This window comes from Nomascus leucogenys, chromosome 2 (genome assembly GCF_006542625.1).
Source record: "Nomascus leucogenys isolate Asia chromosome 2, Asia_NLE_v1, whole genome shotgun sequence".
Taxonomy (NCBI): Eukaryota; Metazoa; Chordata; class Mammalia; order Primates; family Hylobatidae; genus Nomascus; species Nomascus leucogenys.
The window spans coordinates 32,834,343-32,858,469 of record NC_044382.1 but is presented as its reverse complement, the minus strand read 5'-3'; the positions used below and the strand labels follow the sequence as shown (position 1 = coordinate 32,858,469).

General features: G+C 40.2%; 1 protein-coding gene across 3 annotated transcripts in view; it reads right to left on the bottom strand.

Annotated features, from left to right (window-relative positions):
- The window catches only part of PRELID2 (PRELI domain containing 2), a 75,532-nt gene extending 51,852 nt beyond the window's left edge, over nucleotides 1-23,680 (bottom strand). The window contains exons 1-5 of one of the 3 annotated variants that reach the window (XM_003266572.4): nucleotides 23,515-23,680; nucleotides 14,222-14,424; nucleotides 11,314-11,371; nucleotides 8,202-8,275; nucleotides 6,153-6,313 (exon numbers count right to left, since the gene is read on the bottom strand). In XM_003266572.4, coding sequence (XP_003266620.1) covers nucleotides 6,153-6,313; nucleotides 8,202-8,275; nucleotides 11,314-11,359 — 281 coding nt within the window. In that variant the 5' untranslated portion in view covers nucleotides 11,360-11,371; nucleotides 14,222-14,424; nucleotides 23,515-23,680. Of the gene's footprint in view, nucleotides 1-6,152; nucleotides 6,314-7,637; nucleotides 7,674-8,201; nucleotides 8,276-11,313; nucleotides 11,372-14,221; nucleotides 14,425-23,514 lie in introns of all 3 variants that reach the window. The other 2 variants (XM_003266573.3, XM_003266574.3) reach the window with 2 other exon arrangements.
- Nucleotides 23,681-24,127: the final 447 nt, after the last annotated feature.

Sequence of the window (24,127 nt, the reverse complement as noted above, 5' to 3'; positions counted from 1 at the left end):
AATTACTAGACAAAATAGCCAGACACAGAAAAATAAGAGACTATGAGGCTGCCTTAGGTCTTGCTGGCTTTCCAATTCCTGGTTCCTATCCCTTAGGAGGCCTGATCACTGGTACAGAAATATCCCCGTAATCATCTGCAGTAGTGAGTTTCCATTACTTCCAAAGCAAAATAAAGACAATGGGCAGCATGGTGCCAAGAAAACATGAAGAGGAGAAAAGGTGTGCAGAGTCCCCTTCTACTATGCCCCAATTATTTCTGTTCAGGTGCCTACCATCCCCCATGCAGCCCATGTGCTTCAGAGGGACATGACCTCATCCCCAGCTCCAAGGGCAGATCTTGACTGGATCTGCCAATACACCTAGATCATTCCTCTGAACACTGATTGGTCTGGGGGAGCAGGTGTTCTAAGTTAACTCAATCAGCATCAGGTGAAGGGCTTTTTTCCTCAAAAGGTTCCCTCCTCTACATAGGAGACAGGTTCCCTCCTCTACATAGCTCTTTCTCTCATTAAAGGTGGAACAAATTAGTATGCTGCTCCTAGATGATGTTGACAGTCATGAGGAATTCAAACTTGAAAAAAAAAAAGTGGACATACAGAGAAAGGTAGAGCCAAAAGAATAAGAGCTATGGAAAAACTGCCCACTTGGCTATGAGATAATGCAGTTCCTTAGTGAGAGGAAGGGCAGTGTCACTGCCAACCGCTCAGATTCTAAAGCCAAACAGCCCATGTTTGAATCTGATGCTGCCACTTACTGGCCATCTTATTTCATACAAGTCACTTGACATCTCTAGCCTCAGTTTGTAAAACAAAGATAATAGTTCCAACCTCACATGGTTATTAGGAGGATTAAATATAGACACACATATACACACACACATATACATACATATATCGAGCACTTAGAGCAGAGCCTACACATAGTAAACACATGTAAGGGATGGCTGGTATTGTCTGAGTCAGGGTTTCTGCTACTTGCAGCACAAGGCGGCCTAACTGATACAGGAGGAGGGATAAAGTAAGTACAGGAGAGCTTCTCTGAGGCATGGAGTGCCAACCTGGGTTCTGGGAGAGTCAAATGAGTGAGAAACAGGACATCACCCTATCTTCCCGTACCTATTATGGAGAGAATAGAAATTCCATTCCATAAAAACTACAGGAAGACAATGTCGGATAAAATTAGCGAAGGAAGAAAGCACATTAGAGCTATCCAGTTGTGTGACAGTACAGATGGGGGAAAGCCCAATGTAGTTCTCTCGCCCAAGAAGATGCCACAACTGTAGAGATGTCAGTGGGAAGCCAAAATCAGAACTATGTAAAGAGGACATTGAGAAAGGCTTAGTTTCTAAAGGAAACTTATTTTGAGCCCATCTCTGAATTGAGCCAACAGGCCATGCACAGGGACAGATTGACATCTGGTTTCTAGTCACACACCCACACCTGCTAACCAACACACAGCTTGAAAGTCTAATTTTACACTTAGTAGCCCTGACAGCTTTTTCATTCCCTTTAAAAAAAAAATCTTGTCCCTATTCTGGGTGCAGTGGCTAGCCATTACTCTCATATTTCCTTAGCAAAGGGAAGAAATTAAAGTAATAATGAATCTTTCTTGGATGCCCCCACTCCATCCCGTTACCCATTTATTTAGAATGTCTGCCTAAATGCCTTTCTAAATCCATGTCAAGAGCTAAGGAAACTAAGTTCTCTAGAATGTGGATCCCAGCTTTCAGCATATCAGCTCCTACTCAGAAACCTCTGTGTGGCTGCTTGTTGCTGAAGGGACAAAACCCATTCTTCATACCTGGGATCCAAAGCACTCTACAGAACAAGATAAACCCATCCTTTGTAAATGTTTGTATTCCTGCCTCACCACTGTGCTCAAGGTGGAGTCTACGATATCTGCATTCGTATCTTGGCTTAGCAACCTACTGACTGTATCACCTTAGGCAAGTTATTTAACCTAAGCCTCCAAAGAATGCACGTGAAGGATATAGCTTTGACCTTGACATAGTAGGAATCAATAAGTGTTAGCCTGCTGTGTCAATGATAGAAAAGGTAGTGTTTTGGAGAGGACTGGAACATAACAAACCAAAGAAAGAAAAAAAAAGAAAAACATGTGGCTGGTCAAACCCTCTTATACAGAAGTCTGGTCATATGTACCAAAATATAAAATGCATACAAACTTTGACCAAGAAATCTCACTTTGCTCAATCTACCTTAAATGATAACTGAATAAGTGGGAAAATATGTAATCAGAGATTTTCATCACGACACTGTAAGAGCAAAAACAAATAATCTAAGTTTCAATTAGGAATGGATCAAGAAAATCATGTAAACAGACAATATCTTCAGGTATGATTAATTTTCCTTTTTTTCTCAGAATTGGTTAATATTTTTACAAGACACATGCATTATTGTTTCTAGAATCAGAACGACTATTTTAAAATACTTTTTGAAAAACACACAAAGGAAAATTGTTCCTAAAGGATGTCCTCCCTGGATTTTCAGAGCTAATTGTCATTTTACATATCACAGATGAAGGTTTAGTTCACCTTTTAAGACTAGCTAATAGCTCAAATATGTGCAAAAATTAAGGCTAAAACGAAGTAGATGAAATGATTTTTTTGCACAAAATCAGCCAATTCCATCCTTTTGCTATTTCTACATACAAAGAAAGGAGCTCTATTCTCTGGCCACAGCCTTTACACTTAATCCCAAACATCTATGCCCTATGTGAAACTCTTATCATGAGAGAGACTAAGAAAGAAAAACTAGTGGGTGGTTCAGAGCAAGCCCACCTCTGATGCCAATGAGACATGGCTTTCACACCCACTCAGCGGGCTGCTGCAGCATCCTAGAATTATCACTACAGGACCAAAGTTATGGAGAGCGGTAATGATTTGGACAAGTATTTGGGCTTAAGAATGGATTTTAAATTTTTGGCTTATAGTTGTTTGGGCTTGAGGGCTTTACTGTTTCCATAAAATGATAAGTATATAATAAAAAATTCAAACCACACAGAACAATAACAAAAAACACAGATAATTATCCAGTTCACAGCAATAATCACTATTAACATTTAGTGCTTTCTAAACGTATTTCAAAAAATTAATCATTTTTCACCCATTATACTAGCAAAAGTTAAAAAGCATGTGAATAAGTGCTGACACCGTTGTATGGGAATGAACATGCTCATGCGTAAAATGTGCATATTAACACACTGGAAGGCAATGTGACAGAATCTGTGTGTTATGACTGCATGTCAGTGCCCTCCCCCGCCACCCCCAATTCATGTGTTGAAACTTTAACCTACAACAGGATGGTACTAAGAGACTGAGTCTTTGGGAGGTAATTAGGTTTTCATGAGGTCATGAGTTAGAGACTGCATGATGGGATTGGTGTCCTTATAAAAAGAAACCAAGACTAGAACTCACTCTATCCACCATGTGAGGCAATGAGGAGGAGGTAGCATCTTCAAACCAAAAACATGGCCTTCACCAGACACTGGAAAGGCCAGTGCCTAGATGGTGGATTTCCCAGCCTCCAGGCCTGTGAGAAATTAATGTTTACCGTGTAAGCCACAAAGTCTATGGTATTCTTGTTATAGCAGCCCAAATTAAAACACTATATAAACTAATAAAAGTATGCATGTCCTGAGAATCAGCTATATAGTTTTCTGTGTTGAGATATAATTCACTTGCCATAAAATTCACCCTTTTAAGGTACACAATTCAGTGAGGTTTAGTATATTCGCAGAGTTCTGCAACCATCAACACTAATTCCAGGATATTTTCATCACCCCAAAAAAGAAACTCCGTACCCACTGGCAGTCACTCATCACACTCCTCTCCCCCTAACCCATGGCAACCAATAACCTACATTCTGTCACTATGGATTTACACATTCTAGACTTTTCAAATAAATGGACCCATACAATATGTGGCCTTTTGTAACTGCCTTCTTTAACATATTTTCAAAACTTGTCCATGTTTAACCACAAATCAGCACTCCCTTTTTGTAGCTAAATAATATTCCATTTTGTGGATACATTACATTGGGCTACATATTTATCAGTTGATGGACATTGGCTTGTTTCTACATTCTGGCTATTATAATGCTGCTATGAAAGTTTTGTACAAGTTTTTGTGTGAACATATATGTTCTCATTTTTCTTGAAGTACCTAGGAGTGAAATTGCTGGGTCAAATGGTAATTCTATGTTTAACTTTTTGAGGATCTGAAAAACTGTTCTCCAAAGCAGCTGCACCATTTTATATTCCCATAAGAAACATGTAAGGATTCTAATTTCTCCACATATCCACAACCAACACTTGTTATTGTGTGTCTTTTTTTGTTTTTTTTGTTTGTTTGTTTGTTTGTTTTTTGAGACACTCTCACTCTGTTGCCCAGGCTAGAGTGCAGTGGTGCGATCTCGGCTCACTGAAACCTTCATCTCCTGGGTTCAAGCTATTCTCATGCCTCAGCCAGCCATGTAGCTGAAACCACAGGTGTGCGCCACCACACCCAACTAACTGTTATATTTTTAGTAGAGACGGGATTTTGCCATGTGACTAGGGTGGTCTCGAACTCCTGGCCTCAAGTGATCGGCCTGCCTTGGCCTCCCAAAGTGCTAGGATTACAGGCATGAGCCACCGCACCCAGCCTGTTTTTCACCTTCTTGACAGTGTCCCTTGAAACACAAAAGTTTCTAATTGATGAAGTCAATTTTATCTATTTTTCATTTTGCTGCTTAAATTTTTGCTATCATATCTAAGAAATTACTACCTAACCCCAGATCACAAAGATTTATACCTATGTTTATTTCTAAGTGTGTTACAGTTTTAACTCTTTCATTTAGGTATTTGATCTGTTTTGAGTTAATTTTGTATTCTACATGAGGTAGGGATCTAACTTCACTCTTTCATATGTGGATATCCAGTTATCCCAGCACCATTTGTTGAAAGAAATATTCTTTCTCCATTGATTGGTCTTGTAATATTAACTGTTTTAAATCTATCTAAAATGTTCTATAGTTTAATTGTGGCAGTGATGGCACAACTATATGTTTGTCAAAACTCAAAGAACTATACATTAAGAAAAGTTTTATTGTATGCAAATAATATCTCAATAAACCTGATATTAAAAAATTCTACTCTAGGCCAGGCACAGGGAATCACGCCTGGAATCCTAGCACTTTGGGAGGCTGATGTAGGAGAATCACTTGAGCCAGGAGTTTGACACCAGCCTGGGCAACATAGTGAGACCCCATATCTACAAAACAAATTTTTTAAGTAACAAGGCATGGTGACACATGCCTGAAACCTTCATCTTCTGAAGCACATGCCTGCAGTCCCTGCTTCTCAGGAGGCTGAGGTGGGAGGATCACTTTAGCCCAAGAGGTTGAGGCTGCACCGAGCCATGATTACACTACTGCACTCCAGCCTAGGTGACAGAGCAAGACTGCATTTCAAAAAAAAAAAAAAATCTACTTTAGATAAACAACTCATAAATAACATAAAGGATCGTATACAAGGAAGATATGCTTCACAAATATTGTAGTATTGTTTGTAAAAAAGAACTTAGATACCATCTGTCTATCAAAAAAGTAGTAGCTACATAAAATGTCATATAGTCACAGGATTGAATTATATGTGATAAAGGAATAAGCTAGTTTTATATCTATATATATATCACATGGTTTAAGCTCAGAAACATTCCATTAAGTAAAAAAAAGAGAAGTGCACAATTTACAAACTAACTTATAACTTACAATATATGTTTTAAAATATATACAAAACCATACTATACAGGCTCTATGAGTATATATTTAAGTATCTAAAGTTATCTCTTTAAGGTCTGGAAGAATATTCAGCAAACTGATAACACTCACTACTTCTCAAGAGGGTGAAAAAGACAACAGGACTGGGGGAGATGGTGAGACAGAAGTTGACCTCTGTCATTTCCTGACCTCCTTTGCAAAAAAATTCATTAATTACTATTATTAAAAAATTAATAATGTGGAATTCGTATGAGTTATAAACAGAGGTCATAAGTATAGAACCATAGATTTTTAATGTATGTACTCATGTGTCCATCCCTGCATCCAAAACACACACACACACACACACACACACACACACACACAAGTCTTACCAATTTGGGTTTTCCATACTTTCCCGGAAGACAGACTCTTCCTTCATGGATGCATACTGTGTCCACGTAAGGCAGTGACTCCGTATAGCCATGTTTCTTTCCCGAGGATTGAGCCATGACTCCTCTTCTAATTGGATATTAGGTACTTTCAAAATGCTCACCTGTCCAACAGAAAGAGAATAGCTTTCTCAATTTAGGAAGAGCAGGCAACATAATGACTGCTTCCAGAGTTACTCTCAGTCTTAGATAACCAAGAGGACAAGTAATCCTGATATATGGATGATGGCTCACCAGTGGCTGTACGTTTTTGATAATCAAACATACTATGACCTTACTAAGTGCTGGTGAGGACATGCAAATGACCCAGGATTTATGTAGGCTATACAGTCTCTGGCCTAATTTCCCTAACTGCTAAACACTAAGCAAATTATCAGCCTCCTTCGTGTCTCCTCTAAGGCTGGTTATGGCCTTCTTAAATTGATGGATTCTAATCGAGTCCACTTACAAGCTCACATGCAGAACAATATCAGGTAAAATATTTTCTTCATTTTAAACTCTGTTCAATACCTAGAAATGTATGGTTTCCTAGCTGAAGACATGAAAAACTACAAAGGCAGAATTGTACAAGTCAGAGGTGTCCTTAAATTATTTAATAATTGAGATATAAGACAAAGTTGAATGCCTTTTTAAATAATAGATTCAGAGTGAGTATATAGGGCAAAGGCAGGGTACACACTCTGGAAAAAGCCAGTAATAATTTGCTGCTACACTGCAACAAGTTTTACCATCTGGAAAATAAAAGAAAGTTCATTTTCATTGTCATATCAGCTTTATTACACTGAAGAATGTGACAGTCTTTTAATTCATGATAAGGAAGTTTTGGAAGCTGCCATTTGTTCCACATACAGCACAGCAATTTAATTTGCAAGCTAATCGGCAGGAGCCAAGCTGGGTTCCACATCTGATATGGTTTGGCTGTGTCCCCTCCCAAATCTCATCTTGAATTGTAGCTCCCATAATCCCCACATGTCATGTGACAGACTCAGTGGGAGGTAACTGACTCATGGGGGCAGGTTTTCCTGTGCTGTTCTCATGATAGTGAGTAAGTCTCACCAGATCTGATGGTTTTATAAAGCGCAGTTCCCCTGCACATGCTCTCTTGCCTGCTGCCATGTAAGATGTGCCTTGGCTCCTCCTTCACCTTCCACCATGATTGTGAGGCCTCCCCAGCCATGTGGAACTATGAGTCCATTAAAACTCTTTTTATTTATAAATTACCCAGTCTCAGGTATGTCTTTATTAGTAGCCTGAGAATGGACTAACACAACATCACACACAGAATCTCTCTCAGGTTGAAACTACCCTTTGAGACCTGTTTAAAGGGCATAGCCAGATGCTTTCCTCTGACTTCCTCATAGCTCTAAAAGGACTCCCACTGAAAATCCCTCTATGGGTCAAGCAATGTGATTAAAAATTTCCACTCACCTTTTTCCAACAAAGAATCACCAGAGTGCTTAAGGACTTCAGAGAGAGAAAACAATTTGCCAACATGAAGGTTCATCATCAATGATATTACTTTAGAGAAACACACATAAAGACTTACAGAGGGTGTGGAGAACATTATACTCTGGGAAATAACTGTTATCTCTGATAGTGAATTAGAAACTGAAGTTTTTCTCTTTCTTATTAAAGATGAGACTAAATATTTACATTCTTCCCATTTCTGATCATTCTCACCTAAGAGTCATTTCTAATCATGAACAGATTAGTCACTTCATGTGAAATGCCAAAAGTATCTTTAAAGTAACTGCACAACATCTCTATGTCCATTAAGAGTTCTTCACAAGACAGAGAGACAAAGTATCTCCAGTGGCATCTGCTAAAAGTGAGGTTGGGTAAGAAAGAGCTTTCTTCCTCAGAAGGCTCTGAGGTAAAAGGAGTAGGAAGTTTCTAATGCTCCTTTCCATCAGAAAATGCTGTTCCTTTTCATGACTATTAAAAATTACTCAATGTTACAACAACTGTGATTAAATTTTAAAATGAACTTACCTTCCTTAAAATTTCTGGAACCACGTTCTGACAGATTGCAATCCTCTTTCTGTAGATGACCCCTGTTGATTCATCTAAAAAAGAAAATTTTTTACACACAAAAAAATGAAGGAAATGTGTTCTTTTCTTAGTGTCAATAAATCTTGCGGGGGTAGGGTTTTTTTTGTTGTTTTCTTGAGACACCCAGGCTGGAGTGCAATGGCATGGTCTCAGCTCACTACAACTTCTACCTCCTGGGTTCAAGGGATTCTCCTGCCTCAGCCTCCCGCAATGAATCTTTTAAAGTCAGTATCAATTTTCTATTTGCAGAATTCCTACAGAAAATGTTTAACTCAAAATTCAGTTTCCCTGACATCAAAATTCAGTTTCCCTGATGCTTTTCAGGGCCGAATCAGATATTCCTTATCTGGGATGAAGTAATAAGGGTACAACAGTAACTCAGAATGCACACTCCAATGTCAAGGATGAAAGAATCACAACCATTCGCTGCTCTGGACTAACCGTGTCAGTGCTCCAATGACGATGACCAGCGGGACTCCTGCTCAACTCCAAAGAGAATGTTTCAACAAAAAGGGGGAGAACCTGATGCTGCTACCTTTTGTACCAAACTTTCAAGCACAGATTTCTGGCTACAAAATTTAAACCTATAATTAATTATATTAGCCACATTTATCTCTCATAAGGGAGTAGACTTCCTATTGTTACCGGCAGCAAACCTGTACCGTTCTGCAGCAACCTCAATTATGGCCTCCTCAGAAGAAGGAATTCGACTGAGGGGCATAAGGGAGAAGGAGGGACCAAGACAAGTTTTAGAGGAGTGAAAGTTTATTTAAAAAGAATAGGAAATGGCTATTCCTGTTCTTTTTATAAACTTTCCTAAACAGGGAAAAGCTATTCCACTTCCTTTAGAATGGGAATGAAAAGAAGGAAAGTACAGTTAGAAGACAGCCAAGCAGGCAACCTGAAAGGCAAGCGTGTAGTCCGACCTTTCGACTTGGGGTTTTACGCGCGTTGGCATACATCCGGGGTCTTATATCACTTATCCCAACTCCTGAGCTCTTAACAGGAAGCTGCTGATCATCAGTTTCAGGTGTTTTCTATCTATTAGGAGCGTGCCTTTGCCTGGTGCCAGCTGTGACCAATTGTTACTTTAGCGAGACAGTTAACAACCGCCTGACCATCACCCGATGGTCATCCAACACTTCTGGGTGTGTGTGTGTGTGTGTGTGTGTGTAAGTCCTCTTCTGTGTGTGTGTATGTGTGTGTAAGCCCTCTTCTGTGTGTGTATGTGTGTGTAAGCCCTCTTCTGTGTGTGTAAGCCCTCTTCTGTGTGTGTGTCTAAGTCCTCTTCTGTGTATGTGTGTGTAAGCCCTCGTGTTTGTGTATGTGTGTGTGTGTGTAAGCCCTCTTCTGTCCTGCTCATACCTGACTAGCTACCTACTGTAACACTAGGACTGCAACCATTTTGTTCTGCGGTGAAGTTTCCAGAATTAAACCAGGGATGTAGAAAACAATGTTAGTTAAGAAAAAGAAAGGCAGAGGCAGAGAAAAGAATAAACTCTGAAGTGCGGTCTTCTGCTTTGTGAATCACTGTGACTTAGCCATGCTGTTACAGGTTTTCTCAAAGCTCTGGCTATAGTAGTCCCAACCCTTGATGCAAAAACCCTGACTGCCCAGAAGCTGTTGATAGGGTGCAAACCCCTCTGCCCATTGGCCCTCCCTTTGGCCATCTCATTCAGTGTTTGCTGCACACATACTCGAAATGGATTAGCCACTCCCAAAGGCAAAGATGCCCCTGACAATGACAGAAATTATAATTAACATTTAGAATTTAGAATATGCACAGTGTTCTCTCATTTGATCTTCATAACAACCTAAACACAAGATTATTTTCCCATTTGACAGATGAAGAAACTGAGGCTCCAGAAAGTTAGGTCACCAAGGTAGTAATGAAATCAAGATTTGAAATCTAATTTGTCTGATGACAAATAACAAGTTTCTATCACACTGCAGGTACATGAGAAAATATTTTTAATATATATATATAGTTATAGAAGTACAGAAAATGCATACACAAGCAAAAGGCAGTTATGTTTACCAAGCAGAGAGAGGGCTTCAGAGTCACACACAATGAACAGTAGCATCTCATGATTCCTAAGAAGCGTAAAGAGCATGCTGGACCTAGGCCCCAGTGTCTCCAAAGCTTTGTACATTGACTATGTGAATTGTCACAGCTTCCTGCATTGCCCAGTTCTCAAGTTTAAACACTGACATTGATAATGGTTTCTGCTGGAGATGGGGATAACACAGAACAGAAGAGATTCCTATGCTCTAGACCAGGAATCAGTAAACATTTTCTGCAAATAATCAGATGTTAAATAATTTAAGTTTTGTGTGTAATAAAGTCTCTGTGGCAACTGGTCAACTCTGCTGTTGTAGTGAGGAAGCAGCCATAAATGACATGTAAACAAATGTGACTATGTTCCAATCAAACTTTACTTATTAAAACAGGCAGCACAAGCCATAGCTTGTCAACTCCTGATTTAGTCAATGCTAAACCACACTGCCAAGTAGTTATGATTCCATAAGCCATCACTTTATGGTCACATCTCATATTTAATCATATACATTTTACCATCTACAAAATGATATAATAGGCTACAGCCATGTGACCTTGAGCAAGTCACTTAACTTCCCTGTATCTCAGTTTCTTCACTCATTAAATGACTAGTCTAATACCTATCCCAAACATTGTTCTGAATATTAAATGAATTAATAAAAATAAGAGTACCTGCCACATATTAAGTGCTCAAAAATGTTAGCAGTTACAATTATATGTAGCTCAGTGTTGTCATCAATTATTAGTTAGAAAGTGACAAAAAGCATCAGCAGGACTTTTACTATCATAAATCCTGGTGCTCTACCTGCCACACCTTTCTAAGTCACCTCAAGTACAGAAATACACCTGTTTAAAAAATAATAATGGAAGAAACTGCAGGTGAACAATTTTTTTTAAAAAACCTAATAGGCCACACACACACATACACACATCTTTACAAAAATCACTATCATTTAATGATCATTACTGAAAAAAACTGTACAGAGAACTTACCTCTTTTTTCCTCCATGATTTTTACAGAGATGACATTTTTATCCATGGGGTTGGGGTACTAAACAAAAACATATAAAAAAGAATTACCATTAATCTTCTACCAAGGTGAATTACTTAGAAGTAACCACAGCTGTTTGCAGGACTAGTAAATATTTTCCAAGAAACTTCTAAACAAAGCCCAGTTTTGAATCATGGATCTTAATTTTATAACTTGGGCCTAGATAAATGAGATGCTATCATCATCTTGACTTACATGAAATCTGGGGAAAACCTTCTTTAGATGCAACCTAGCCCTGAGCAGGATGAGGTTAAGCTAATCAGTAAATAATAATACTATTAATATTGAACCAGCCTAACATAAATCAAGAGTGTTCTTTGTGCTAGGCACTGTACTAAATGCTTTCCTTGCACAATCTTGTTTAATCCAACAGCCTCTCTGTTATAACTGATTTATGTGATACCACCATCCCCATCTTTCAGATATGGAAACTGACTGAAGACTGGATTGCTTAGGGTCACCCAGCTGGCTCCTGGTGGAGCCAGGGAATTAAACCAGGCCTGTTTAACACAGAGTGGACCTCTTCGCTATGGTCTAATATCATTGTCTGGTGGCTGGGTTAGCACCACAGTAGGACAGTCATAGAAGTATGCTTTGCTAGGCACATAGTAAATACTCAATAAATATTTAACATGTTGATTTAATTCCCCTGAAAAGCAATTTGGCTGTGACAAGGTTGATAATAGCCACTGCTTTTGTCTTAGGCAATTTACATACTTTAGATACATTAACTCAGTTAATTCACAAAACCATTCTATAAAGTATGTGTTATTCTTTCCACTTCATATATGAAAAATAAGGCTTAGACAAATTAGATAATTTGCTCAAATTGTCCAGCTAATGAATAGTGTATCTGGGGGTAACATAATTTACCCCCGATACTTGCTGCCAGCCTACAAAGCCTGACCACCTAACCTACCACCAAATCACCTAAGAGTTAACCTAACACAATCCTTTCCACTACTCAGATGTGAAAAGAGAGACATTGGAAGCAGAAGTGACCTCCTAGAAGCCACAGGACAAGGTAGCTGCTGACCCGAGCCTACTGAGCCCCCTTGGACTCTCTTCCCTGAGGTTTACCAATGTATCATGTGATCAAATCTGAAAAGAAAATTAGCAAGAAGTCTCATCCATGACATCACAAAGTGCTAAGCAGACGGCAAGAGCAGCAGACAGGCTGAGGAGAGAAAGAAGAAAGGCCCCTCACTTTGCAAACTTGAGCTTAACGTTTTCCAAACCCTAGGAAGTGAAATACAAAACTCTGAGTGTGGGTTTCCACCCACAGCAGGCGTGTGTGTGTGTGTGTGTGTGTGTGTGTGTGTGTGATACTGATTTATTAATGGATTTTTCAGGGAAAGGGGTTCATCATTTTAACACATACTTAAAGATATCTATGACCCAAAAAGACAGTAGATTAGAACACAGGCTCTCTGAGGGCAGGAATACTGTCTATTTCAGTTACTCCTATTATCTCCACCAGCCAGCATAATGCCTGGCACATAGAAAGCACTCGGTCAATATTTTCTGGATAAATAAAAAATTTGGAATATAAACCTCAATGACCTCAGGGATCAATTTGGAAAATGAGCCTGCCTTCAGTCAGAAACCAATCTATGAAGAGAGCGGTAGCTCAGCTTTCGGCAACCTCAATATCTCTTCATGTTCCATGTTGGTAAACTCTGTCATTCACACGTCCATCCTGGAAACTGAAATCTTGATAACTGATGAAAAACTTGGTTTTTAAAAATCTATTTATTTATATATTCATTCATTCATTCATTCATTTTAGCCCTAGAAAAAAAAAAAATGCTTGGCTGGGCATGGAGGTTCATGCCTGTAATTCCAGCACTTTGGGAGGCTGAGGCGGGTGAATCACTTGAGGTTAGGAGTTTGAGACCAGCCTGCCCAAAATAGTGAAATGCTGTCTCTACTAAAAATACAAAAATTAGCCAGATGTGGTGGTGCACACCTGTAGTCCCAGCTACTCAGGAGGCTGAGGCAGGAGAATTGCTTGAACCTGGGAGGCGGAGGTTGCAGTGAGCCGAGATCATGCCACTGTACTCCAGCCTGGGTGACAGAGTGAGACTCTGTCTCAAAAAAAAAAAAAAAAAAATACTTGGAACTACAATGATTGCTTTCTTGAAGTTCAGCCCTTCCAAGTTACATGCCCATGACAGAGGGTCAGGTTTAGATACTCTGCTCCTCAGCAAAGGAGACTTTCGCTTACACAGTACCCCTAAAGCAAGGGAGGTATTTGAGACTCACACAGGTCCTCTGAATTGTGATTATATGTGTGTAAACTGTAACTTGTTCACTAAAGTAAAACGTGCTTCTCTCGTTTACTACAGTTCTAGCTTGTTCATTACATACCCATAAATATATATTGACTGAATATTATAAATTCAACATAAGTTGTAGGAAGATAACTAAACTATAAAAGATGTTGAAAATGTAGTCACCAGGGAGACGATGATCAAACTTTTCAAGTTCTGATTACTTCACTAAGCTATCAGAGAAATTCTTAAACATTATAAACTCAAAGACTTCACACTTACATAATTTTTGGAATTGAACAGCCAAGAGCCTCAAGTTTCCATAGAAGAACAGTAGAAGAAAGTAGGGGTTTATTTGCAGTAGCTAACTACCATATTATGAAAGGCACATATTTCAATCTCTTTAAAGATTTATTGAACTGAGGCTCCTCCTACCTGGCGTTACTTGAAATGATCTGACGCCATCTTGTGGTAACTTGAATATTCATGTTTTAATTCGTGAAAATTTACCAAAACTCCCATGAGAAAAAGTTGAAAGAGGGAAGACTTCTCAGAGGTCAATACCAGAAACACTTACCTGGGAAGACAGGAGGCAGATGGCCAGGTTTTTCTGGACACCTTTTCAAACACAATCCAGTATGACTGCAGAATTGATCAAGCTAAATCAGGATCACACCCATCAAAGACTTAACTGAGCAGCTACTGTGTTCATGCAGGATGCTATCCTAGAGAAGCTGTCATGCACATGATCTCATTCGGTCCTTCTCAAAGCATGGAAACCTATCAAGTATTAATACACAGAGTATTTCTGCTATAAATATAATAGTGTAAAGCCCGCAGACAAGCAGGTTCACACGGGATTCTTCAATTCCCATTTCATACTAGAGACTCTCATGAAAACAATGTGATCTGAAGACCCAGATATCCGCCAAAAGCCCTTGTCTTTCTTGATTCTGGCTTAGCTGATCACAAATGGCAGTGTGCATGAGAACGATGCCACAGGCCGCATACATATGCCATGTATGCTATACTACTTTATGGACGATTTAAGGGATTCTTAAAGGTATATGTGACTTCATTTTGTATTTCCTTATAATTTTTACTTTCTTCACGGAACGTGTAAACTGACTCCTTTTCCTTTCCCCAAGACACAAAACTACTGCAAATACCACTGTACATATCATATGTACGTAACAGTCTAACAAGGGTAAAATGTAGATGCGCCTAAAGCTGTTGTATCTGCTTGCTTTATTTTTTACATATTAAAAGATAAGCCAAGAACTCCATAATATTGGGGGGGGTGGGGAATATGCATTGAAGCAAACACAAACATATAAAAAGTTAGAGGCCAAGAAACTGAATCCATCTAATTACAGAATATTCAATATGTTTGTGGGAGAAGCTTCATGAAGATACAACATTTTGCATTCATATTTGCTGAGGGAAAAAAAACCCATAAGCTTTCAGAAAGCCTACTCTTAAAAGAGTTATTAAAATATCAACTTTCCAAAAAGCTCAAAAGCCAATGCCTTTTCTTTATAACATTTTCTTCCCCTCTCAGAAACAGTCAATGACATCCAAAGGAGTCACTGTCTACCAATTTACAAATGAGGTTACCGGAGAGAGTACAAGGAAGCAGGTGAGTGACAGGTCTGTCTGAAGAGCCCTGCAAAGAAGGCAAAGAAGACCTACAGTAAGTCTGGTATATTAACATACCCGTGTTATAAGCATTAAGGGAATTTGTTATCTAGGCTGCTGCCAAACATGTCATGCAAAGAGATGGGGCTGCTGAAAAGAGATTTGGTGTTTAGCAGCAGAAAGAAATCACCATGAGCTATGCCAAATTCCTTTTATGAGCTCCACACCATAGTCTATCTCAGAAGAAAAGCAAAGTTGATTTTATACCAAGAAGAAATGAGTTATAAATTAACCAAAATTTCAATGATCAAGGACAAAACATACTCAAGTTGAAAAGTATTTCGAATGGCTGTTCATTGGTCTTTCAATAGGATGATGAAACAGAAAGAACAAAGGGCAACGAGCCAAGACATGCAGACTACAACGCTGCCATCTGTGAGGTCGGGGTGATGAACCACCAGGTGATCATCCAAGATCCTTCTGGCCAGGAAAAGCTATGATTCCAAACAAAGGTCAACCAACGGCACATCAGCCTCTTTCTTTCAAAAACGGCCCAATAATCAGCAATGGCATAGTGAAGGTTTTGAAAACACAGTTTTTCATTGCAACACAGAGGAAAATCCTCTTATCACAACATCAAATGTATGCATAAACCCAGTGCAGCTAAAGATACACTACAAATAACTGCCCAGCACTCTTCAAAATCACCATGGTCCGGAAATGCAAGGAAAGACTGAGGAACTGTCCTACACTGCAGGACACTGGCAGCTAAATGCAATATGGGGTCCTGAACTGGATCCTGGACTGGAAAAACGATATTAGTGAACAATTGACAAAATCTAAATAGGGTCTATAGGTTAGTTAATAGCATTGTATCAGTGTTAATTTCCTGGTTTTAAAAAGTATACTGTGGTTTGGGGAAGCTGGAAAAAAGTATGTGGGAATTCTTTGTTACTGCAATATTGTTTTTGAAATGTTTTATAAGTCAAATTATTTATAAACGAAAAGTTAAGAAATAAAAAACAAAATTAAAGACACGACGTTAGAAAACAGTGAATTTTAGAGCCCAAGAGATCTGAATTGGAATCCCATCTGTCAGAAGCTTGGACAAATCACTTTAATCTGCCCTAGTTTCTTCATCTGTAAAATGAGAATAAATACTTACTTCAAAGAGTTGTTACAAGAATTAAAGGAAACAATTTAATTACAGTATAATACCTAGCACTGTGCAAGTAGAAAATAAATGTAGCTGGTTTTGCTACTAACAAATGAATCAACAGTTTTGAAAACTTAAAAAGTTTCAAGATTTCGGTTCTTATCTTGCAATTTACTGTGGTGTGGCATTAAACATATTGCTGGCATCTATCTGCAATCCAAAAATACTTAAACAATGATTTTAAAATGATGAGAAGATAATATATCTGATTTTCCTAGACTAATAAAAAACTCACAAGCTCGTGCTTTACCAGTTCAAAATTTGTGTAAGATACAAGGCCTCCCTGACACTTCACTCCACACTAGCATTAGGGAAAGGGCTGCACCAGAGAAGTAAGAGTGCTGGAGAGAATATTTACCTGTTTTTAAAAAGGCAACTGTTTCTAAATAGTTTCAATGCTTCCACGGATTTATAATTAAAATATAAATCTTGCCCCATACTATAATGTAATGTCTGCCATATGCCCCGAGAAAGCCTTTATCATGAAAATTAATATATCCTCCTCTGTCCCTTTTGACAGTGAACTCCTTGAAGACAGGTCCACGTACTTAGACAGTGAAAAAAATCCTTTTTTTTTTTTTTTTTTTTTTTTGAGACTGGGTCTCTGTCACCCAGGCTGGAGTACAGTGATGCAATTACAGCTCACTGCAACCTCTGCTCCCAGCTCAAGCGATCCTCGTACCTCAGCCTCCCCATTACCTGGGACTACAGGTGTGTGCCACCATGCCCGGCTAATTTTGGGGGGTTTTTGTTTGTTTTTGTGTCTGTGTGGCTTGGGGTTTTGTTGGTGGTGGTGGTGGTGGTGGTGGTGGTAGAGATGGGGGTTTTGCCCTGTTGCACAGGCTGGTCGCAAACTCCTAGGCTCAAGTGATCAACCCACCTCAGCCTTGCAAAGTGCTTGGATTACAGGCATGAGCCACCATGCCTGGCCAATATCTTCTGTCTTTTATACACTGATTAAGCCACAATCTCCATTAGATAAGTTTCTAAGTATACTTTATAATTATTCAAATGGCATTTAGAAAATATTCCTAATTCAAATGTGTACCTTTATTCATGCTCACTCTCCCCTTTATTACTCTAAGTTAGTAAAGATTTCTGGGGCCACTTCTCTCAGCTTTTTATTTTCAGGCTCATGAAATAAATGCAACAAATTATTGTTGTCGTTATCATTATTCAACAAGTACTTTAAAAGAGCCTGCTGTGTGCTGAAATTGAGCTAGGTATATTACATATAACTGTATGCATTATCCAATTTAATTTCTCCAACAACTCCAGAAGATAGTGATTATTATTCTCATTTTGCAGATGAGGAAATCGAGGCATAGAAAACTGAACTGGCCTGGCCAAGCTCACAGGGCTAACAGCGCTCCATCCCTATCTTCCCCACCCCATCCAATGTCAGAGCCCACATTCTGCACATCTGCACCATTCTGCTTTACATCATGCCTAATCTTCTAGTGGAACTGAGGACAGGAAGATAAAAGTGAAGAAAGACTAGTACAGCATGTGACAAAAGATAAATAATCATTATGTTAAACTAGGCCTATGGTTTATCAAATTGTTTATTTTAGAAATGCAGGTTCACCCCAAATATTTCTGGAGCTTTTAAGGAAGATATGTTCCACACATGTAAGTGTCAGATTTGCAAGGGAGAAAAGATAGGATCAGAAATGGGAACATTATTAATTACCCAATCAACTTTCTACTCTAAATGGAAATAGCCATTCATAAATCCCCTTTATGAGCTTAAGAGTAAACATTCAAACCATTTTGTTCAGCACACCAGGCTCCCAGCCAAAATAAATAACACCCAGGGTCATTCTGTCAAAGCAAAGAAATTATTAATATTTTAATCTGTCCATTTTATTACAGTATCCAAAGTAAGGACATGTTTCTGAATTCCGTACTGACTTCAATCTAAAATTGCACAGGGCTAATCCCCAAAAGAGTCAGTTCATTCATTCATTCAACAAGGATTTGCTGAGTACCTACTATGTTCCAGGATCTCTTTGGGTAATTGGGATACATCAGAAACAAATGACAAAAATCACCACCTATGAAGGTGATATTCTATTCACTATGATTCTTTGAACCACAGCATAAAAAGAAAGTCAACCTTCCGAAGGTAAGAAAAATCTTTACTTCTCTGGCCTCATTTAGATATAAACAAGAAAACCCAGTCAATATAATGGCTCTCTGGATCCTTTTTAATGACTTTAAATTTCAGGCAGATGAAATTTAAGAAGTTCTCTGAATACAGCTCATGAAAGGCAAGCCCATTAAAAAGGTCTAAGTGAGATTCCAGAGAAGACCCATTTTCTACACTGCTACATTCATCTATGCAACTTTGTGTTCTCTTTGTAGATGATTTTAAGTAAAAGGAAGGAAACAGTGGTAAGTGATTAGAGCTAGAAAGCTAAGAATCACACAAAGAAAGAAACTAAAATACACTGTCAAGTGCATTGACACTATAGTTCTTGGAAAGTACCTACAGTTCAGCATCCAATGAATAAACTATTTTGGGTTTCATAACATTCCTCTATGAAGAGTTTACTGAGAAATACTATATTTCACGAACAAAGAGTATCATATTGTTTGTTTTCACAATGTCACTTAGCTTTGAAAGCATGCAGCTAATATTTTGCCCGTGGTATTCAACAGGCAGATGTAAGAAGAGCAAACATTCTTCAGGTTTTAAAAACAGTAGTATATTATAACTTGGAAGGCAACTCCTAACAAACCAAAAGCCATAGATCAGTAGATCTGATTTAAAATAGAACTTCCTCAGTGCTAAAGCAGCTTCAAACATACCATTGTGCAAAATCAGATTAAATGCTTCCCAGCAATCCTCATATGATTGTCCCTTCTGCCAAGTGCTTTCCTTTGAAAAAAAAAAATGAAGACTGAAAGAAAAATAAAAGTGTATTTTGCCAAAAAGATAATTCTTACTACCTTAGGCTTATAAAAAAACTTATGCTTTTCAAACTGTTAACACATTTGACATCCTCACAACAACCCTGGAAGGTAGGTGGGGTAGGTGGCATTACCATTTTCACAGAGGAGAAACTAGGGCTTACACAGCTGTGATGCTGCTCACAGCACAAGTGCTCCTGGTCGAGTGGGCCTGTGGGCACAGGACTGCATCCACCTGGAGGAAGCAGTACCTTTTTCTAATTTGCATAAATAGTCTCATTTGCTTTCCCCTAGCCCTATGAACTGTGAGCTTATGGAGTGGACCCCTAAAAGATGCCTTTTCTAATTTGCACAAGGACACAGTATAGGATGGTGAAAATTGTTTCCCATGGCCACCCAAGCTAACAGCAAAAGCATAATGATCAAGATCCAGGTCTACTGACTTCCCGTTCGTGGCTTCGCATAACATAAGGGGAAAATTCACCCAGCAAATGGGTTTACTGACATCTTAGAAATAGTCACATAGTTCCTCCCAAGGAATCTCTGAAGGATTCCTTTATGAATGAATAGAAAGAAAGGAAGTACAGTGACATGCATGATGTTAACACTGTCCCATCACTAGACCTTTAGTCTCCAAATGTTTGTCTCTCATTTTCCCAGTTCTGCCTTCCATTTCCCAGTTCTGACATCCCCAGTTCTGTCTCCCAGTTCTGCCTTTTCATAATACTTATTCACTATGTACCAGGTACTTTGCTAAATATTTTATGTGAATTACAACAGGTTCTAACTGAATACAGCTACATAAGTGACCTCAGCTATACCACACAGCACACAAAAATCAACCACATGAGCTTAGTCAACTCACAGAATTGTGAAAATTAAAAGCCTGTCATTGGTTTAAGTCACTAAGTTTTGGAGTGGTTTGTTACATACCAATAGATAACTTAAACATTCTGTGTTCTCACCCTAACACACATCAAAGTTATATCTTTATATCAGGGTCAACAGCTCCACTTAGCTGAGCAAAGAACTGAGAGAAGACTGTGAACAAAAGAAAACAGATTGAGCACAGCAAAGTTTTTGGGTTTTTTTTGTTTGTTTTTGTTTTTGAGACGAAGTCTTGCTCCGTCACCCAGGCTGGAGTGCAATGGCGTGATCTCGGCTCACTGCAACCTCCGCCTCTTGGGTTCAAGTGATTCTCGTCTTAGCCTCCCGAGTAGCTGGGATTACGGGCATAGGGCACCACACCTGGCTAATTATTTTGTATTTTTGGTAGAGATGGTGTTTCACCATGTTAGCCAGGCTGGTCTTGAACTCCTGACCTCAAGTGATACGTCCGCCTCGGCCTCCCAAAGTGCTGGGATTACAGGCGTGAGCTGCCACACCCGGCTGGCAAAGTTGATTCTGAAACACTGTATTACCTCAATAATCGTTGAAGTGCCTATTATATGCAATGCAGCACAGACTGGTGGCTAAGGGTGTGAGTTTTGGATCCATGTGTTAAAATCCTGGCTGTCCTACCTGCTAGTTGTGGGAACTTGAGGAAGGCACTTGGACTTATCTGGTCCTCAGTTTCTCTATATTGTAAAATGGAAATTAATGATAACTACTTCTTGAGGGTGCTGGCAGCAGTAAACATGATAAAGTATGGAAAGCACACATGAGCGCACATACACACACCACACCACACACACAACACCACACCACACACCACACACCCAGCCTTCCTAGGAAACTTCTATTCATGCTTCAGCCATCATTTCACAAGTGCCACTTCTTCAGGGAAGCCTTTCCTAAAGATCACCCTCTCTGACTTCAGCAGGCCTCCCTGCTATATTCAAGCACCATGTATTTTCCTTACTTTCCTTTCATAAGTACACATCATCAATTTGAATTTTGTGTTCATTTGCGCATCACTTATTTATGTTAATCTCACCCACTACACACCATCAGTTCCATGAGAACAGGGTCTGTGGTGACCTCCCACGTTTTTCTAGCACCTAGCACAAATCTTGGCACACAGAAGATAAGTATTCAACAAAAGAAAAGCATTTACCAAAAGCTGACAATGCGCCAGGACCTCCATAAATAAGAGTTTGGCATTGTGTTATGTGCTTCCGCAGGAGTGAGTCTCGCCTTTAAAAACCTTAGAGTCTAACTAGGGAAACACAACACATACAGAAGTCACCATCTGACACCGCAGACAGTCAGCCAGACCTAGACAGAGTGCCCTGCGAGTTCTGAGAAGGTGGAGATCAACTGACTCTTGATGATGACAATCCAAAAAGACTTTACAAAGGAGCAGTGGCTTAAGGGTACCCAGACTCCAAAGTGCCAGTCCTAACAAAAAAATTGGGTGTTGGCTGTTACTTTTTGGGCCCAGAAGCCTGGCCTAAGACAAAGTCTACAACAGATCTGTAAATCAATCTTTCTTTCATTTATTCATTGCTCAGGTTTTTATTAAATACCTAGTAAGTGCTAGGCACTAGTCTAGATACTGAAAATCAATGAACATATCAGCAAGCTGACATTCCTTCTAAAGAGGCCCCCTATAGCAACAAAGTGTTAACCAGTGTCCTCCTCACTCCTCTGTGACCAGGGCCACCGTGTCACCTCCTCTAATGGAGGCTACACCTTATCGTTTAACAAATGACCTTCGTCTTTCCAGCATCTCCCTTAGTTTGGCTTCCAGGTTGCATATGGAGTTCAATGTCCCGTGGCTGCTAACCAAGGCAAATTGCAATTGTTGCAAATTTTGCTTAAGAAAGTGAAAACTGAAGGGGATCTTCAAAGATCTTCTGGTACAACCCCTTCATCTTATAAATGTGGAAACTAAGGCCTAGAGAAAAGACCCTCAGCCAAGGTCACCCAGAGAACTAACCACGCATAGAACCAGACCAGAGTCCAGGAGTCCTACCTCCCAGGCCTGGGAGCTTTCAATTTTTCAAAGACATTTCCCATTTTCCTATTATCAGGAACCCACAATCCTAGAAACAGTCTTAGGGATTCAGGGCCACTCAGTATTGAGTAAGAGTTCACTATTTGTATTGAAATCAGTTGTAGTAATACAAACAACAATAACATTTTAGAGCCCTAACTAAACATCAGTAGCAGTGAGAAAAAGAAAAATAGCTCAGAGCAGATTGTGTGAGTTACAGTGAAATATGCAAAATCGATCAAGCCCAGAGAGACAAGAGTATAGGACTTTAGTGGTCCCCTCCTCACCCAACCCATTCCTGGGAGCAACTGGTTAAAGGCATTTTGTTCCCGACCAGTTGCCTTACCCATTATCTTCAAGTTCCTGGAATTTGTGATACAAAGAACAATGTACAGCCAATCAATAGTTTATGTTATTTTAATATAAATTCTTGGTAAACAACTTAGGAAGCGCTTCTTATTCTCCTTTAAAAACCCACTTTCGACTTCTGCTCATCAGAATGTATACTCAGGGCACCTTCACTCCCAGGATGCAGTCCTCAAACTTGGCTCCAAATAAACTCTCTTTTTATACTGATTTTGCCTCAGTTTCTTCATTTAGGTCACAACTGTGATAAGCACTTTACATAAGTTACCTCATTTGGATCCTCACAACAACTATGAGTCGGTACTATTATTTTCCCCATTTTACAGATTAGCAAACTAAGGCACAAAGAGAGTAAGCAACCTGCATGAAGTCCCACAGCTGTTTAATAAGGGGCAGTGGAGAGGCAGCAGAACGATCATGCTGAGTAAACCAGGATGACTGCCCAGTGGCCTCCCCTCGCTTTTAAGGGGTCAGTGATGAACGGGAAAGCTCCACACGTCGGTCATTTGCAACTCCACGGAGCTCACGAGCTGGGATTCCCGGAGGCTCTTCCTGAAAGGAAAGCCTCTTCTTTCAAATGGGGCAGGTGTGAACGTGATGCCAAGCACGGCTCCTTTTCCCGCTCCGTGTAAGGGGAGTCTTCGAGGAAATCCCTCTCGACCCACACATCCCTGAAGGAAAGCCCGCAGCTGGAAAGAGAGACTGGCGGTGCCAGCTTCCGCGTGGATGGAGGAGAGAAGAGAGGGGCAAGCAGCGGGGGCAGCGCGGGATACGGAAGGTGGAAGCGGGGCAGTACCTTTCGGAGAAAGCTGGCGACCACCTGCTCGAAGGGGTACTTGTACACCTGGTGCACATCCACCGAGACCCCCATCACCGCGCGCCGCGGGCCCCGCGCACCCGCCACGCCTCCGCGAGCGCAGAGTCGCCCAGGGCTCCGCAGAGGCCCGCCGGCGCCCACACTCGGACAGCCACATGGGCGTGGCCTTTTTCCTCCGCTTTTCAAACTTTCGAAACTTTATTGGCCACTCGGAGAAACGCGCAGTCGGCCACGCCCACGCCCCTACTGCCAGAGTCGGGACCTGGGGTTGCAGAGCGTGGGAGGGGCTGGAGTGCTCCCAGAGCACCCGGGGCCCCGCGGTCTCCACGCTGGCGGCGCCAGAGCGGCCCTGGTGCCCTCCGGCGGCCGCGCCTGCCGAGAAAAGCTTCTCTGCCTGGGAGCCATCACGCCCCGCCCCAGGAAACCTGGACCTTGGGCTTGTGCGTTTATGGTATCACCGCCTGGAGTCACAGAATAAGCCGTGGTTGACAGCACGGGATAAAAGTATTAAGAAGGAAGGCCTGGTGTGACAAAGGCCAGCATTACTCATGCCACCAGGCAGCTGCCTCTGAGGCTTGGAGTTGGGCCTCGT